The sequence below is a fragment of the Urocampus carinirostris genome, chromosome 4 (assembly GCF_059441175.1).
Source record: "Urocampus carinirostris isolate Australia breed hairy pipefish chromosome 4, RoL_Ucar_1.0, whole genome shotgun sequence".
NCBI lineage: Eukaryota > Metazoa > Chordata > Actinopteri > Syngnathiformes > Syngnathidae > Urocampus > Urocampus carinirostris.
In genome coordinates, this window is record NC_142352.1 from 19,445,413 (window position 1) to 19,465,319 (window position 19,907).

General features: G+C 38.4%; 1 protein-coding gene and 1 long non-coding RNA gene across 3 annotated transcripts in view; one reads left to right on the forward strand and one right to left on the reverse strand.

Annotated features, from left to right (window-relative positions):
• The window catches only part of prmt3 (protein arginine methyltransferase 3), an 87,645-nt gene that overhangs the window by 18,579 nt on the left and 49,159 nt on the right, over positions 1-19,907 (forward strand). For both annotated transcript variants that reach the window (XM_088333844.1, XM_088333843.1), the window contains exons 9-10: positions 160-281; positions 7,546-7,645. In XM_088333844.1, coding sequence (XP_088189970.1) covers positions 160-281; positions 7,546-7,645 — 222 coding nt within the window. The remainder of the gene's footprint in view (positions 1-159; positions 282-7,545; positions 7,646-19,907) is intronic.
• Positions 9,676-14,302, reverse strand: LOC148367056 (uncharacterized). Its single transcript, XR_015850188.1, has 3 exons — positions 14,026-14,302; positions 12,552-12,580; positions 9,676-10,072 (listed from the first exon to the last, which is right to left on the reverse strand). It is a non-coding gene; the product is annotated as an uncharacterized LOC148367056 (long non-coding RNA).

The following is a 19,907-nucleotide window of genomic DNA, read 5'->3' on the forward strand; positions in this document are numbered from 1 at the left end:
CAATCGGGCATGTTTCTCCTTGGGTGTATGATTTATTACACACTTATACATCAATTTTAGAATATTTTGAATTTAGTGTTTGTTATGTACTCTTAACATCCAAAGATTTTTTATTTTTATTTTTTTTATTTTTTACCTTTTGCCCCCTCTTTTCAATAGGTTGTTTTGGATGTGGGCTGTGGGACTTGCATATTGTCTATGTTTGCTGCCAAGGCTGGAGCCAAACAAGTCATTGCTGTCGACCAATCAGAAATTATCTACCAAGCCATGGATATAGTAAGGTATGAGAAATTATTAATACTTTTATTGTGCCCTTGAAAAGTTGTCATAATTGTTTTTACATTCTCATACAAACTTGTATGTTTTTGGTATTATTGTTGTAGAATAGTATTAAATATATATATATATATATATATATATATATAATTTATAGGTAATGCACAAAAACTGTTTTCCAATTGATACCGATAACCAATTAAAATCCTGCTTCCGGAGATTGTTACTCGATAATTTTTATTTTTTTCCTTATTGCCATTTAAAAAATAAAAACACAAATTGTTCCATCTCTGTCTTTATTTTTGTTTACAATCACTATACCATTTTACATCTTCTGTAAATATGTCTCCAAAAATATCTTATTGTGTTTCAAGTTGTGAAAAATGGTAAAATGGTCCGAAATAGTAAGGCACAGCATGAATTTGGAACCAATTTTCTCAATTATGGGTAAGATTTTAGATTGTGTTCTACTTGCTGCAAAATGCAGGTTGGGACTACAGTATGCTTTAAACGCAGTATTTGAAAGTCAGTTTAGAAAACCTGACGTGGCCCAATGTTACCCAAAACCTAGCTTCTCCCTCCCCCAACTCAATCGAGTTGTGGATCCCAGTCCTTACATGTTTTACTTAAAAGCTTTTACGACCACCATTGTCACAGTTACGTAAGGGTTCTTTATAAAGCCGAACAACGGGGTTCGTAGAAGGAAATAAGACATTTTAATTTTACAGCCCAGTGGCTCGCTGTGGGAGCAGGAGTTGGCATGCAGGGCGCATCTCAGGTTCGCCAGCGGTGAGCACCGAGCGAGCTCCGAGGAACACACATGGGCAAAAAGCTTCCGCTTTGCTTGTGACTTTATCGCTCTTATTGCCGGGCCAGGCGCTCACTTCCCCTGGCTGCTAATATCAGGATTGTAATTAAAGTGGCTTCTGTTGGTTGCACAGGAGTATCCATCTCCTGTCTCCTCGGCAAAGCTCTAGTTTAAATGAAATGCCAAATTTCTTCCTTCACAGTCACTTCCTTAATGGATAATGTCTAGTTTTTTTTAATGCTTTGATTTGAAGGATTGTCCGATAAAATGCTTTGGGTAGTGGAGGTTTCAAATAAAAGCGTGGTAGCCATAAAAGGTATGGCATGGTTGAACCCGCTTTTTTGTTTAAAGTTTATTGGATGATTATTGAAGACTTTTAAGCATTTTTTAAGATCAAGGTCCAGGAAAACCTTCACATAATGCATTTGTTATTAACTCGTCATTATTACAGCTGTTATCAATAATGTACTCAACATTGATTCAAGTATGCTAGGTGACGGTGGGATGGGGGGGTGTAAGAATATAATTTTAAGGTAAAGTTCCTGGTTAACGTCACTTATTATACTGCATTTGTATTGTTCCCTACTATTATGAAACTGTTCTATCAAAATGACAGTGTGTATTGTGTGTGATACAAGAAAACTATTCATTAAAAAAAACTGGGTCATCATGTTTAAAAACTAGCAAATACTTGAGTCATATTGGCATAAAACAAAACTACAAAAGTTGCTTGAACCAATTCGTGAATTGTTTCATTTATTGATCAATTCACGTCATCCCCCCAATATTTTTAAATTGAGCTATCGGCTGTGAGGTCTTAGGTTGACGAATTTGAATTTATTTTACTTAAAGCCCCAGTGTGTATTATTAAACTACTAGACGGCACTGTTGATGGCACAATGCCGCTACACTGTTTTAGTTCGCAAGATGCCTGACAAACATGGCGGCGACCTCTAGGTATGGTTTCCACTAGGCAAAAGAAATGCATATTTCACTCCCGGGCCGCGCGACGGAGCGAGTTCGGCAGGCGCGGCGGACGCGGTGTCACACGGCGCGACGGGAGAAAAGGTGGCGGGCGTGACCGGGCTACCCCCTGTAACTGGGGGGAGCCCGCTCGTCCGACGACCCCAGTAGCGTGGCGCGACGAAAGGGGCCGTCCGTCCGCGCACGGCGGACGTGCGCGGGACCCCCGTAACTGTGTCGGTGTCGTGCGTATCGCGCCTGAAAGTACCCACGCCGCGGGTTAGGGGCTCGCTCACGGGAGCGACCGAACGGCACCCGCGGTGCGGCGCAAGTATAAACCCTGTCGTGAATTTGTCTCCGATCGTCCCGGGCGGACATAAAATCGCCCAGCTGGATGACTCTTAGCGGTGGATCACTCGGCTCGTGCGTCGATGAAGAATGCAGCTAGCTGTGAGAACTAATGTGATTTGCAGCTGCGATTGGCTGGCAACCAGTTCAGGGTGTCCCCTGCCCACTGCCCGGAGATGGCTGGGATGGGCTCCAGCCCCCCCGCGACCCTAATAAGGATAAGCGGTGCAGATAATGAGATGAGATGAGATTTTTTTTTTTTTTTTTTAAAGGAGCGTCGCTACTTTGCAGATTTGCACTTTTAGCGGGTGGTTTTGGTCCCCTTTAACCGGGTCTAAAAACTAATAATAAAAAAAAAAGTATATATTTTATTTCTTTATTTTATTTTATTTTTTGAAGGTGCGTCGCTACTTGGCGGATTTTCACTTATCGCGGGTGGTTTTGGTCCCCATTAACCGCGATAACCGAGGTCCCACTGTACATCTAGATGTATACATTCTTGTAGCTCTTAAAATAAACCGCAGAATTCCCTCAGTGAGAGCAAGAAATTTGAATATTAAAATTAATGGTCATATTTAGAGATAACTGTGCTTCTGTTCTACACATGAGAACCCTCATAATGATGGCAGTGGTTCGTGCTTGCCGATTTGTTTTCTTTCTGTGCATTTTCTTATTTGTAAACATTTCCACACCAACAAGTTTCTGTGCTGACTAAAGCAACATCAATCACTATAAGTTGGATTTTTTTCCAATTTGACTTTATCAATTTTATTGATCCATGGTCTTGCTAAATGTGTTTATTTTTTTATTTTGCAAGCAGTGTTGCGCGTAATTTTTCATGTGTGCCCATTTTTCTGCTAAATTACCACTAAATGGCTTTCCAGCTCAGGAACACAGATCATTTACATTTCCTACGTTTTTCCGTCTTAAGCGGCACAAACACGACTTTGTTCCAAGCTCTGACATTGTCCTCTAAATTACTGTAATAATGAGTTTACAGTGTTTGCCTGTAATGAAGACAGTATTATGGGTGAGGGCCAGGGGGGTGTCTGAATCTGGAAGGATGTGATAGCAGCCTGAGCAGAGCAGTCGAGATGGGGGTAGGCACTTTAAGATAAGCATCACCACTGCAGAAATAAACCCTGGGTCGGTCTGAGTAATTATTCTGTCCTCTGTAACATTAGGTGTCATGATAATGGAATATTCACAGAGATTAATACTCTGGATGGGAGGGATCATTCAAAAGGTACTCGTAATCATACGGTTCCTAACTTGTTCCTCGATCCTTCAATAACACTTTCCTAGTTTGAGTTCGTAGTAGAGCATCCCCTTGCCATTTCGCTATGTGACGTTTGCGTCATCTGTGAATCGAATTTCTTAAACTTGTTTTTATTAATACGATCCTCGGGTGAATACATACTTCTTAGAGTTAAAGTATCACTTTAAAAGGTGACAGTACACTCAAACCTATCAGAGGATTTTCTTTTGTTTCCCGTGTGCTGATTCGTAGTTTGGAAGCAGCATCCCTCTTTGCCGGGTTGTTTCTTGCTCCATACGTTGTCTCTGTCATTGATTCAAGTCATGTTTATTTGTATAGCCTTTTATCACAAAGTGTCTCAAAGGGCTGCACAGATCAAAGAGTATTGCAACCTATTATTACAGACTATTATGACACCATACCCTCGTCTAAACCCTACATGAGGGCAAATAATACACATTTTATCAACATAAAATATAGGTCATTCATATCCTATAGAGTAGAAGTGTGTTTTAAGCTTGGATTTAAACATTTCCACTAAAGGTTGCAGATTGAATCTCGGGGGGAAGAGAATTCCACAGCCCCAGGGCCCGAATGGAGAACGCTCTCGAACCTGCGGATTGAGTATGTTTACATGGTGGGAGTTATCCAACTTAGATCGGAATTCTTGTTTTTGGAACAATTCAACTGAATTGTGTATATACCTAGTCACAAACAAAGCACTCCCTATATAAGTTGTTTGCGAGGAATCCGATCAGGGGTTGGGGGTATGCACAATCATTGGTATTATGCAAATAGAAGTAATTTCTGCATTTAACTTCTACATTAGATAAGGCATCAATGAAGTACCGTGCTTATTAGCTCTCTTCACTCCAAAAATGTGATTTTCAATGTTTGGGGGCTCTGAAAGGAACATTTCATTCATGTCACTCACCAGCATTAATGAATTTCGGCAGTTGTTTGCTCTAAAAGTGAGCTCCATTGCTGTTCCCTTGTGTGTACAAGTCATGCGCGTACTCTGCTTGGCAGAAATATAGACTTACTCTATATGTTGATGGATGCAATTGTGGCATGCTTTTTGTGTTGTACAGTATATAAATAGACAACAGTGGCAATTTTGACGAGTTTTGGAAATTGGAAAAAACAAAGTTGTCCTGGAAGATATGAATTAAAGCAAAAATGCACAATGAGGAAAAAAAACTATTTGGTGCATCTGATGATGAATCGGACTTTATAGGACATGAAATAAATACCGTATTTTCCGCACTATAAGGCGCACCGGGTTATAGGGCGCACCCCGAAAAAATAGTTTTTGGTCCTATTTTTGACATACACAAGACGCACCGGATTATAAGGCGCTACAATGGGAACATCGACAAAACAGTCAGATAGTTCAGTCAAAATTATTACCCCCTTAACATTCCGAAAGCTTGCAAAGACGCAAATACGTGTCGAGAACATGTGCGGATGCGGTGTCCGTACGATGTCACTCAAATGCATCGTTCCATCATTCGGAAGGTTCAAGTCTTGGGATTCAAGAAATGCCAACCATTCCTTAGTTTCTATTTTCTTTTTCGCTCGCAACTTTACTGTGCCTATGACAATAAACACTTGGAATTGAGTTTAATTTAAAAATAGACACTCCATTCCATCCATTATCTGCACCGTTTATCACAGAAACATCGAGTTCAGTCTGAAACAAGATACAGGGATAATATATATAGCCAGAGTAGCTCACCGAAGTCGTTGTGTTCATAATAATGTGCAGCCGTGGTCCTCTTATATCCGTGAGTTTAGTAAATCCAGGAGAAATAAAATATTTACAAATACAAAATAGTAAAAAAATGCTTTCTGTATGCCGTCAGCCACGTGCTATACGCATTCATCTTTTTCGGCCGATTGCAGGCTTTGTTTTGCCGTTCAAGCCAATGCCAGCCTGTAAATGATAAAAAGGATCCGCCCATTGACCTCCGAATAACTTTAGCCAATAGTGATCCATTCAAATGATGATTGACACGTCTTTTTTGGCCAATTGCAGGCTTTGTTTTGCCGTTCAAGCCAATGCCAGCCTGTAAATGATAAAAAAGACCCTCCCCTTGACCTCCGAATAACTTTAGCCAATAGTGATCGATTCAAATGATGATTGACACATTGGTTAGCCAATGAAACGCCGGTAAATAAATCCCAGCATACACCGCGGACTACTTGGCGTTCGGGGGAAAATCTAGTCGGCGGCTGCAAGTTAGTTGCAAGACTTTGCAAATTAATTTTGTTCCATAAATAAGGCGCACTGTATTATAAGGCACATGGTCAGCTTTTGAAAAAAATAAAGGCTTTTAGGTGCGCCTTATAGTGCGGAAAATACGGTACATTGTAAATTTAATGTTGGTATTGTGTTCATAGTTATTAATGTAGGTTTTGAATCATGGCCACAGTAATTATCACTTGATGCTTTCAGAAAAAGTCAAACAATCATCATGATTTTTAATTGGAAAAAAAAAGGGCACGCTTTACACACAAATACAGTATTTCCTCCACACCCTTGTCAATACTTTTAAGCCCTGACCCATTTTCCGCCTAGAAGTCGAAACCATTATTTTACTTTACAATTATTTGACAATACACTGAATATACACTGAAACAAAAGAGCAATCCCTTGTTACAAGCCTAAGCCTGTATACTAAACGTTTAAACTTGTATTTTATTGTTTTACCAATACCTACTGTCTTGGGGACTGTTGAGACAATCCGAATGCAGAACACGACGTATGATGAAAATCTATGAGGCAGCAAGACTGTGAAAAGTGAAGCAAGTTATAGCATCCCAAAACTTGTATACAACCTGACTTGTTAAAATCAATCCAATGAGTAATTTTAGCCACATTTGCAGTTAAATTGGTCGCATTATCGATCCCATTACATCTACACACTCGCAGTGTTCATTTTACCTCTGAAAAGTGATGGGTCCCGGGGACTTGCATCCTCAAAAATCTATGGGTTCCAACAGAGATCTATGGGTCCCCAAAATTTAGTGTTATCGAGGATGAAATCGTAAATCAGCGACAAATATATAATACAAATCTTTATATTCATTCAGTTTTAATCATCAAATTATTAATTCATTTTCTGCATCAAATTATTGTTGGTAATATACCGATTAAAGGGATAACCACAAACCTGTCTTTTTTATTTTCTCCTTTTATACATCCTTTTTTTTCTTAACTTCTTTATACAACATAATTCGAAATATCAATCATCAAATAAGTTGAGCCAAAAAAGCCAGTTCTCTAAAAAAAGACTGACTTCCTTTCACTACACAATGAGATCTCGTTGGCCGAGATCGGCGTGCAGACGAAAACTCCAACTGCGAGACCAAAACAACAATGGCGGATCTGCCTGAAGAAAAGTTTGGAGTGCAGTAAATCTTTGTTAAAAAAAAGTAATCGGGTAATAATGACAATTTTGTGGCAAAAAGGTTGCGTCCCGGGTACGCACGTTTATTTGAGACTATGCGTCCCCAGCAAAAATGATGCGTCTAGGACGCGGGCAAACAAACACTGCACTCGCATTTATATATCTGTTCTGATTTTTTTTTTCTGTTGTGTTTTTGTTGGATTTTTTTCCACCTTCCCCACTTTAGTCTTTCGACATTCCTGCAGAACTGAAAGCACCGCTCTAAAGTTATTTTTTTCCATCTCACTGCACCCAAACACGGGGCAGTCTACCCCTCCGTGAGGGACGCCAGAATGTGGCTGAGCGAGCAGCCCTGTAATGAAATATGTCAGCAATCGAGATTTGGCTTGAAACCACTAGAGCCCACTCGAGTTTAGCTGCTGTTTTTGTTTTTTCTTTTACCAGTTTCTTAAAGCTTCACTGTTTTCTTCCCCCTGCAGGTCCAATAAGCTAGAGGACAAAATCACTTTGCTCAAAGGCCGGATTGAAGATGTCAGTCTTCCTGTGGAGAAAGTGGACGTAATCATCTCTGAATGGATGGTAAGTTCTGCTCACAACTATGCTAATAATGTAGTCAATTTTAGAACTATCTACGGGCAATTTAGCAATATGAAGTCATTCCGACTGTTAACAAGATTGTGCTCCTAAAAAACATTTAAGCCTGTTCTGTTGATTTTCTTTCTCATTTTATTTGTTCATTTATTATATTTTATTTTGTTTACCTTTAGTTGGCATAGTTCTTTTAGGCGTCATAATACGGCCCTCAAATTAGCTCGTTTTCCATTAAAACGGATGGATGGATAAGTCAAAGATATATTAGTCAAGTGCCAAACACACACTTTTTCCCATATTTTATATGCACACTTGCATTGCACTGAGGCCGGGGTTTGTACGGGTGCTTGAAAACCTCGGAAGTGCTTGATTCTTAATATTGTGTTTTCAAGGATTGAAAAATTACTTGAATTTTGGGGGAAGTGATTGTAAATGCTTGAAATCGTTGCCGTGTTTCTCAACAAGTCTGCTTAGAAACGACGCCAACATCGCTCTCTGGTGGCTTTGCTTTGCCATTTCATTTTGTCTTCCCTCGTGGTTAACTGGAGCTTGCATTGGTTTGTATGGCATTGTACTATGAAACGTCATCGCCCCCCACGGGATACACCCAAGAGGACAGGTGTATGCTAAACCTAAACAGTGCACTATGAAATGTTGATTTTCTTTCGAGGTTTACAAATCAATTATGGACATTTACTATGGGCCATGCAAAAAATGAAGGTTGTGTTTACTGGTGAAAAATTGTAGTGTGAAGAACTTCCTGTAACTAAAAATGGAAGCTACATATCATTCGTTATTTTTACCCAACACTTGTATGGGGGGAGATTTTTGTCAAAATGAACATATTCGTGATTTCTCAAGATCCAAAAATAACATTTCTTGATAAATGCACACACAAGATTAAAATTTGCACATGTACATCACAGATATATTTGTGGCTTTGCAAATACATGATTCACATGTTTTTTTTTCATATGATGGTACTGGAGAAATTAGAAAATTGGCTTCGAAAATCCTTAAAAAGTTCTTGTATTTAGGCATTAAAAGGATTACGAACCCTGTAAAGCACATCTGAGTGAACCAAGGTATTTACTCTATGTAGAAAAACGGCACTGACCCAATGGCGTCAAGTATCAAAGATGTTTGATAATTTTGGCCATCAGTCTCGAAGTGTGAAACTTATTGCCATTTTCCAAAATGCATGCACTCTAAATTTAAAACACCATGTATAGAAATATTTCAGACGCCTTTCTAGAAGAAAAAAATAGTCTTTTATTCCTAACTTTATTTTTGTAATACATAACATGACCAAAATGTGACGTTTAATGATTCTTTGTCCAATATTTACGTGCTCCCAATATATAAACTTTTTCACCCACAAATAAACACATTCCTGAATTTATGCATCTGAGTTGTACATCACGGAAAGTAACATGCTTTAGTTCCCTTTTGGTATCATCAAAGTCATTGTCTTGTTGTTGTTTTCTTTAATCTTTGAGGAATGATGACAAGTGAATGCTATTCGGTTCAATACTGTGGCAACCAACAAGGCAACAACACAAAAAGCTGACTTTTCACATCTGCGTTGCGATCTAGCACTCATGTTAGCAACGTAGTTACCCTTCCACTGTCGTCTAGAAATATATGAATTTCACCACATTTTCACGACAAAACGCTCATTCTTCTTTTGACTTGAATTGCCTTTATTGTCATTATTTAATAACGCAGTAAACATTGATTGCGGCAAGATTAGACATGGCACTTCAGGGTAAACATGTAATAAAGACTAAAAAGAGACAAATAAGATAAATGTATGTAAGGATAAATTGGGAAGAATGTTTACAAGTTAGTGCTTGGAGACTGGCCTAAGTTGTATAAAAGTACAATGAAAAGTAGAGCAAAAACATTTAGCAGCAACCAAACTTCCTAAATAGGTACCCATTTTTCCATCCAACTGGAAACATATATATTTTTAAGTTTTTCACTCTTGTCTACGGTGGTGATGGCCCTGGGGAAGAAACTGTCTCTCAGCCTTTTAGTCTTAGTTTTAAGGGGCATGTAGTGCATATCATTGAGTTGAGCAACAGGTCAAATAGGTTGTAGTTAAGGTGAGTCCTTTTTTAATTTTGATGGCTTTGCTGTGTTATTGCATGCCGGTAATGTCCTCTACCTTCTTTTCTTTCGGCGTACTAGTAAATATGTGCTCATCTTAGTCACCGCTGTCTGACTCTAGTAGTCGCCTTCTTTAATGGTCACATGATCCGAAAACATAACTCTTGAGTACTTCTGAAAATGGCTTCAAGTGTGCGGAGGACTGCGCTGTTAGCGTTCTGCAGCTAAAGGTGTAAATGACAACTTCCCCATATTTTTTCCTTCACTGAGATTTAATCTCTTGTAGTGTTTATCACCTTGCATCTGTAAAAAAAGAGCAAAACAACAAATGAATTAATTTCCACTACAGTTTATTTACCGAGGGAAAACTTGCGCAAACTGGAAAGTGACAACATTAGAATACATACACTTAAATGATCGGTTCAATGATTTTAAAGTGTTTCCGCTTTTTTTTTTTTTAATTTTATGAAAATATTGACCGGAAGATAGGAACATAGTTGTTGGATTCCATATATATTATTTCAAGGAGCTAAAGGTACTTCTGCAAAGACCCCAGGTGTTATTTTTAATTATTATTTTGAATTTTCCGTATTTCCTTAAACAGCCAACTGTGACTTTCATTTTGAGTAAAATAACAGGAATGGTTTGCCTTAATGTTCTCTGGTTGTTGAATGGTAGTCAGAAAATACAGCTACAGTGGGTGAATTGCTGTGGCGCCTGGCTTTGCCAACATCCAGTGGAATGATTGAAAACTGCAGGTCATTGTGGCAAATTTTTATCTTGTGTTTCTCTCAGGATTGTCTCTTGGGCCACATGAAATAATATAGCAGGCCACATGTGGCCTGTGGGATATAACTTTGACACTTGAGGCATAAAGTGTGCACAGGGCTTTAGCTTTTATTAAATTGCAGTCAAATAATTGCAGATTCTTGAGTCGGCCTTGTATGAAACACACCGACAAAATCCAATATGTCATCTGTAGTTTCACATTTTTGTCGTAAACGGAGCTAAAATATAACGCCCCCTGAATAACCAGCACGAGCAGTCTTATTTGGACTTGATGCCCATTTATCAGCGAGATACTGAGCGGCGATACAGAGGCGTGACGGCCAAAGTTGAACGCACCGTTAAAGTCCTCCATAATTCATGAGGCTCCTGTATCTGTCCCCTCCAAATCCCCCCCACATCCATCCAGCAACCCCAGGGTCAGCAAACGGGGTCGTCAGCCTGAGCCTTCCTATCCCATCAACAGGGAAATTGAAATTGGGCGAGTGACATGCCCGCAGAGCGGTGAAGGATAGGGGGCATAATATCTAATGACACTGGCTCACAGAGCGCTAATATATGGAAGTATCTTCTCGTCACTTCTCATCAAAGCTTCTGTGGCGGAGATTTCTCAGAGACTTCCAGATTTAGAAGGTTGGCCTCCGGTGTGCATTAATAAAATGCAGAAAATTCCAATGACTTTTACAGTTATTCCTGTCCTGTGCAAAGGACTGAACAATATTTTTGGATTGACTTTCAACGCAGTGTTTTACAAGCTGTGTGCCGTCAGATCTTGTATAGTGTGCCACAGGAAATTCCACAATTAGATCTCTGCAGAAAAACATTCTTTTGTTCAGTATCCGTTATCTTCCAGTGATAAGTAAAAATGGTTCGTACAGGTGCTTGAAATCCTTGAAAATGCTTAAACTTTAATGTTGTGTTTTCAAGGTTTGAAAATTGCTTGAATCTTGTTCTTGAATCTTTTTAATTAAAAAGTTGGTCTAAGTATTAGAATGCAGAAGCAGGAGGCTATCCGTATGGGCAGCAAAAGCACTTTTCTTGAATCTCTAAAACATGACCACTTATAAAAGAATGTTGATAATTTACAATGTTTGACATCATGTTATTCAGCTATCCCTTGAAAAAACTATTTCTGTATGCTATATAACCACATATAAGCCTACATCACATATAAGCCGACCCCCTGAAACTGCTTTAAAGTAGTCACACACTAAAATATGTCCCCAAAACATAACTGAAACATGTACCCATTTAAATGTATATAATAATATTTACTAGACAATTCCCGAGGCAATTGTGAGAGTTGGTGCTGGGTCTGGAAGATGTTACCGGCAGAAAACCGGTTGTTAGCATGAAGTTGTAAATTCGGTGAGATGTATCTGTTCTTTTTTCACTTGCTTCTGGTAATAACACAGTAATAACACTGTTATTACACTTTGTACTCAAATGTTCAATGGTCCCATTCAAAATGAATGTCCCATTCAAATTGCCACTGTGCTTACAGCACTAGTAGCAGTGGGTTGTGCTGTTGAAGCCAGCACCAACTAATTCATATTATGATGAAGAAGCTACAAACAAAACAATTATCAAACATTTCAAGATTCTGGGATCCCTCAACCGTTTATATCATCGGGTAACCACCTCTTGCGGTGTGTCTTGGACAAGTACACCCTGGCAGCGCCCAACTCCCTTCAGGCCGGTTTTCATTAAACACACAATTAACTACAACATATATGGTTTGCGGCTGTATGGGGTTGTATAGTTTTTACTTGTTTGTCCCCTACAGAGAAAGAAAATCTTCCAGTTAATTTAAAGTTGTCAGTGGTGTTAATGTGCACAAGGGACAACGTTAACTGGACTAATGGAGAGAGTTGCGTGATTAATGCGCCGTGTCAGTGGTGATAGTGATGGAGGAGGAGCAAGCAGACGAGCGTCCGTCTTTTTGGGTTGTTTGAGAGACTGTTTTGAGTTGCAACGCTGTCGCGTCATAACTCACGCCATTGATCGGCCTTCTTTCTTGGCACGCTGGAAAACAAACACAGAAAATCCGATAAGAGGCCAGGGGGCTGTTGGCGATCACTGGGTACAATAGACTGTATACAGACTGCAAAATCAATCAAGGGTGATGGGGTATGCTCGCTGGCTTGTGGGGATTTGACGGATTTAGCTGCCGATCTAAATTGTTAATTTGGGGTTACATAAAACTCACCGGGATGGTACATGAACAGACGTCCTATGAATAAAGAACGGACTTAACTGTGTAACTGTTTCAGAAGCTGAGAGCTACTATTTTGTTACTTATAAGTGTGAGAGACTAATAGTTTAATATGTCATTACTAAGATGCACTTAAAAAAACAAGTATAACCTACTACTACTCTTAACTTATTTTTCTAAACTTTGATTTAAATTTTTTGGGATTAAATTTATTGCACCAGGTCTTGGAAAATTTGTTGTCCTTTTGACATGTTACAATGGCAATAAATTACATTGTATTGTACTCTGGATAAAGTTTGGTGGGCCACAAAAGGCCTCTTGCACATTTTGGTCAACTCTCTGGTAGAGTGACACATTTTGGACTGGTAGAGTTATCTTATTAGTTGAAAAAAAGAAAATTAGAGACTGATCTATTTTCTCCAATACATTTTTCTTGATACCTTAATTACAAAATGATGCAATCCATACAATTGTTGATATTTAATCTTATTCTGGCCTAGGAGAGTGGAATGTCTTCCTGGGAAACAATGCTGAGTCAACAAAACCAAAAGTGCTGAGTAAGCTTTTTGGCCATTTTCTCATCTAGGATAACCTACCTAACTACCCGTAGAAGATGTTCTTATTTAATGGTGTTCTTCCTGTAAGAGTGGAATATCTTTCTGGGAATAAATGCTGAGTCAACAAAACCCAAAGTGCTAAGTTGACTTGTTTTGGCATTTTTCAAATGTAGGGTAACCTGCCTGACTGTGAAATATGCTGGTCATATCTAAACTAATTTTCCCTTTTTCTTGGGTGGACAAACAAATAAACAGACAGACAGATATACAGTGTATATATATATATATATATATTTATATATATATATATATATATATATATAAATATATATATTTAGATCTCAAACGAAAAAATTATCACCACACTTGTTTGTTCACCGGTTTTTAAGCAAACAATAAAAAAGGATTTGTAGTTTTAGGCATGTATTATTTCACGTCATATTTTGTCATTTCCAATTTGGATCACCTAGTTAAAATAAAAAAACTACAATCAACTTAATCTCCCTTGTTTCAGTTCATAGTTCATCCTAGAAGCGTGACTCGTCCCAGTTTTATAAATCTCTCCAGCACAACTAAAAGTTTGAATGTCCAAATATCAACCTGTCACAATTCATCACATCAAACAAATTTGCGTCTGTCAGCTGGTAAATTAATAGCTGCCCCTTCTTTAGCCTCTTTTTCGGGGTTTGGAGCATTACCTGCCTCAAAGGAGAATGGGAGTCATCAATCATCCTTTTCCTTTGTCTGTCTCGCTGTCGATCACTCTCAGCACACGCACACTTTACTGGTTTACGTGTGTTTGAAGGAAATGTTGATATATAGGTTGCATCCTTGAAAAGTTGATGGTTTATTGACGCTTGTGTACGGAGTGTTTCAAGAGTTTCCAAGAGTAAAAGACATACACCGCACATAAAATTAAATCTTTTAGCGTTAACCTTGTCTAGTATTTTTTTAGAATTTCAATTTTTGGATTGCTCCAACGTTCTCTAGCAAATATTTCATGTCAGATTGCTTCTGGAACTGGTCTTGCTGTTTACGCTAGGATAGGGGTCCTCCAGCCAGGCTTCTTACGAGTCCCACTTTTATTACGGAACGTCATAACATTGCTCAAAAATCGAAAGGGGCTCCTTGTGGATTTAGGATCTGGTGACGGTTGCATTGCTTTGGAGGCGCATGGAGGACAGGTCATCTTGGCAATGTATCTTACCGAAGGGCAGATTTCTGGTAGGTGGAGCTTCCTGACCATGCCTTCCTAATAGCTGACCGTTACCCCATTCCTGACTGGATACCATGCAAAATTGAAGGACATAGTGAATAGAGCTTGACCATACAACAACAAAGCACAAAGACGACTCGCATCATATAAAAAACAGTTGTTGGCAGCTAGAGACTGTCAATAGTAATGCAGCGTGATTGATCATGGTGGGTTGACACCCAAAATACACACAATACTGTATTTATTGATGTATTATTGGTATTTTAATTACTTTTATTGACTAAATGCTTGTGGTGGTTTGTATACTTAATTTTTTTAATCTTTTTGTTTGTTAATGCAACATCCATTGCAGCCTGGTCATCCCGGAAGGGGGATTACCTCATGTGCGGTACCTTCTAAAGGTTTCTTCATTTTCCTCATGTTGAGGTTTTTGAGTTTTTCCTTGCGCTCATGTAGGTTTTAGATCAGGAGATGGTGCAATAATAGTCTGTAGTTTCCAATAGTCTGTGTTCTGTGAAGCCCTTTGGGTCTGCTTGTGATACAGGTCTATACAAATAAACTTGACTTGACTGTGAGAAAGTCGATTTGGGCTCAATCCCATGAATTCCTTTTTCACTTACCAACAACTCACTTATTTGTAAAGGGACAGGAATGATTCCTCTAGGACGGGGATCTCTGACCTTTTTTAAGCTGAGAGCTTCTTTTTGTTTCTTATTGGCAGAAAGGAGAACCTTTGATGTGCATCGGTATAATATGTTGTTACTATGTTATTACCAGGTTGATTATTGTAGGCTTGAATAGACTGAGTCAACCACTAAAAAGATCATTTTACTTGAAAATCACAATGGCCCAGCACTAGTGAGCTAATTTCAAAATGGGTCTCCGGGCACCTCAGTTGTCTTTAAAGGGCACTAACGGGAACCAGGTCGGAAACTCTTATTCCAGGAATTAGGAAATTGCTTCCTGATAACTGTGTCATAACTTATTTTTTAGTAGAACCCTTTGTAGGTTTTCCACTCAAAAACATAAACACGGACATACCCCGATACTCGACCATAACGCTTCAAGGTCTGTGTTTGAACGCCGAACTGTTCAAGAACCGAAACATGTTTTCCCATACAAAATATGTAGGTATTCATAAAAAATGTACCTAAACAACCTGACTTTGTTTTACTCTGATTTGCTGAGGATTCAGACTTTCTTACTCTGATCGTGAACACACTTTTCTATATTAAGAGGTAACATTGCGTGGAAGTGAGAGTATTCGGATCGAGCCTTGGTCTTTGTTGCCCTATTTATTATCAGAGTAATTCAGAAGTCGTTTTAAGTAATTGTATAACAAGTAAGCATCAAATAAGGATTTTGAAGTAAACAGATAAAGCTAGTTTTATTTTTGAAAATCCATACTAAAACTCCTATTGTAGAGTTGAGTAACATAAGATAAATGCAAGTGTCAATTTTGTCAAAACATTTTTGACTTCGTGGGACCTTATAGACAACAGCAAAGACTAAAATGAGTTCAACGTTTCAATAAGCAATAAAGACTAAATGAAACTGTGGTTTACTCAAATCTCTTGCTTTCCTAATGATATGAGACAAACGTTATATGATTTTAAAACACAATTTTCCTTCCCTTAGAAGACATCTGCTTTAACTACTTCCTTATTCGTAATGTTCCCGATCGCAAACCATTAGCAGACCAGAAAGTTATATGACATCAACCATTAGCAGACAGACATCTTATAAACATTAATTGTCATGCACACAAACGCTGAATAGTTGGAGTTTTGTACAACTTTGGGTACGTGAAATAATTTAGTTGATGTTACATGTTGGGGAAAATCATTTAACAAGGGACTGAAAAAACATTGTATTCCAAATTACTATGTGAAGATTTCGTAAGCAAGATATGCCTTAACCTGAGAGACTACTGTACAGTACTTATTTTTGCCTATAGTGTAAATACAACTGTTCCTTCGCTATCTTGTAATTCTCATTTGCTTCGATTAAAATGGAAATTCGTTTTCACTTGGGATATGCAGAGCAGTCACCGTGCGATTACACACCGAATCTATTCTATGATACACGTATGGTAATTCGATGTCATCTGACCCAGAGATTCATATCGAAGAACCTCCCTGACATGGAGGCCCTCAGTTTCCAGTCAAGCGTGCAAGCCATATCCACCAGCTCAGGCCGTCTCCTTTATTCTGCTTTGGCACTCCCGGGACGGCGATTGATGATGATCTGTGGTAATGGAGGCAGATGTGTTTTGAATGCAGGAGAACAGAACAGGGGGGTACAAAACTGCTGATGCAGTTCGGCTGTTGTAATACATTCGGGTAGCTACAACCGAGCGTGTCCGAAGGTCACCACCAAATCACATATAATGGAAGTCTCTTGTGGTGTTGTGGTTTTTTATTTTTGTGATGCAGTTTTTCCTTGCAATTTTGCGGTTTGACTTTCGCGTCCTTTGTGCATCACCTATTTTTGAATATTAACTCATTCAGTGTCAGACTTTTCTCACGAATGGGAAGTTGGGAATTCTTGACTCATTTTTGAAGGGCTACAGAAAATTTTGTATTGTAGCTATCTAGGCATCGGACAAATGAAAAGAAAGCTTGAAATCCTTGTCTTTTATCAGAAAAAAAAGGATGTTGAACAGTACAGTTGAACAATTGTACGTTTCCTCAAGTACTCGTTTCCAAGAAAACTTCTTAGGAAACTTCTTAGCAATTCTAGATACAAGCACAATCTAGGGAATGGATTCATATGTAGAGGTACAGAGACCCATGGCTACTTCGTGCTTCGTTATCGCTAGTTCACGCCTTCCCGGATTTCAGATTGAATTGTTTTTATTCTCATTCATATCACCTTATCGTTTATTTTGTTCAGACAAAGAACACACAGTAAATGCTGCACGAGACCGATGTGTGTGAGTGTGTTGGGTGGGCGTGGCCGTCTGTGTTCGCGACTGTCATAGGCTGGTGTATGTTGTCAGTCTAACAGCCAGGATGAGCATGTGCATTCAGCGGATCTGAATCAAAACAAACTGGGAAGCACCGAAAATATCTGGGCCAGGAGGGATTTTGTTTTATTTTCATAAGAAAAAAAATCCGACATTCGTTTCACCTTTCTGTCTTGTAAATCCCCCACCCCTTTTTTCTACCCTTAAGTTGAATCACTAATCCTCCACTCCATCATGCGGCCTAACAATAATTCTTAATATTGAATTTGTTTCGTTGGCTCAGAAGAGACTGTTGACCTCAAGTGCCTCGGTTGCAAAAAGTTATCTGGTGTGTCTTAAGGTGACAAAAGTAACGGAGCTGTAAATGGATGCTTCCTATTTTTATTTCTTGCAGGGGACAGACTTAATAGACGATGATGTACTCGAGCACTGTGTGAGGCCACAGGGAGATGTGTTTTATATGCTAATTTTCTTAATGTGTATAAGCTGTTTCGGCCCGTTGTCATTAGGGTTTTCATTAGTCTCTTATGTAAATGCAAATGGATATACACTGCAGTATAGCACGGGTTCAAATGTGAACATAGCTCTTACCTTACGCCATGTATCGTCACATAGCCAGGGATCAGAAATTTCCGCGGATCCGCGGATTTCCGCTGTTTTTGAACCCCAAAGGCATTCCGACTTTTTCACTTTTTCTCTTGCGTACCAAACAAATTCAAAATCCGACTGTCTCACTCTTTCCTTTATTGCTCTGGCGCACCCTGGCGGCCGTTAGAAAAATTGGCCGCATTGTTGCTCAAGCTGCAGGGACTGATCTGCATTTGAACTTATCTTGCAGTATTTACAAAAATCCGCCCTGCTTTATTCCTGGACCCTGGCTATTTCAGCTGAAAATGAAAATCTCCATTCTGATCCCTGCATAGCCAGACGCATTTTTTATTAAATATCATTGACTGTAACTGAAGTGGGATGTGGATGATTCAGATTCGAAAATGATAATTAGTCTGAGGCAGGAGCCATAAGTAGGACTGAAAATGCCCAAATTGAAATAAAACTGGATGGGGAAAAGTTACAAATGTAACTAACACAATAGAATTGAGGTTAAATAAATTTAAAAAATAAAGATCATGAATTAAAAAAAAAAAAACAGATCAAGACTGATTCATCACAATTTTCCTTGTGCTTCTTGGCACTCGTTTTCGGTTCCATTACACAACACTGCGACATCTATTGGTTAAATATCACACACTACCCTTTCGAAAAAAGGAAACAAATATTAATTTGCATTAATTCGGAGTCTTTCCAAGCCAATTTAATGAAATGGTCTTTTTATAAACAAAGATTTAGACACAAACAATCACATTAAATATAAAATTGAGGAAAAAATGGATAGGTCTTCTTTCCTCATTAATGCCAATGTGTATCGGATTCCAAATTCTGTATCAAACAAAAGAAGCTGGTATTTTTCAGGGACCATCAGTGGCCATTTTTTACCAAATATGAGCTACATGTATATCAAATGAAAAGAAAACATCATTTTTTTTCATTCACTCAACTGACTTTTAACAATGAACAATACTTTCTTCAATGAGGAGTAATGTACAGTAATCTCTTGTTTTTGTGCTGGGGAGTTTGCTCCAAAAAGATTCCACGATAGTCAAAACCCGCAAAGTTGAAACATGTATTTATTTAAAGAACAAACCCAATTTACAGGGTCAATCATTTGCTTAACAAATAACAGTACTGTCATTTATAAACATTTTTTACAAACAGTTTCTTTACTGTCAATAATGATTAAAAAATATCCTATATTCTTAGTTATTCAGGACAGTACCCACTTCAGATCCTCATCATGTGGACTTAATTTGAAAACAAAATTTGGCGTGAAAAGAATATTTCCAAGAAAAAGTGTGATTATTTATCTATATATATATATATATATATATATATATATACATATATATATAATTTTAATTACAAACAACTTCTGTTTTTAAATTTAACTTAAAAATATTCTTGATACTATATTGCACCGTTGATTGGTTATCTAAATATGATTGTTTGACCAATTTGGGCTCTTGTGCAGATAAAGCAGCTTTTTTTTGGGAACCTGATTCAGGCAAATGTCTCAATTTGGTCCAAAACAGTGAGTTATGCATCTGTTATTAGTGTGACAATATATTATCGTTATATTTTTGCCATTTTTGTTTGCCAGTCCATATTAAAAATTAAGACCAATTTTGAGTGTATCAAAGCTATCAACATTAATTATGAGATTTTGTCGCTATCATGTGGACAATATTGGGAAACAACAATGTGGAGGAAAAATGCATTTAGCATGTCGAGAAGTTCTTTGTTGCCGATAGTAAGCCGTTTGTGCTTTTGTTCAGTCCAGA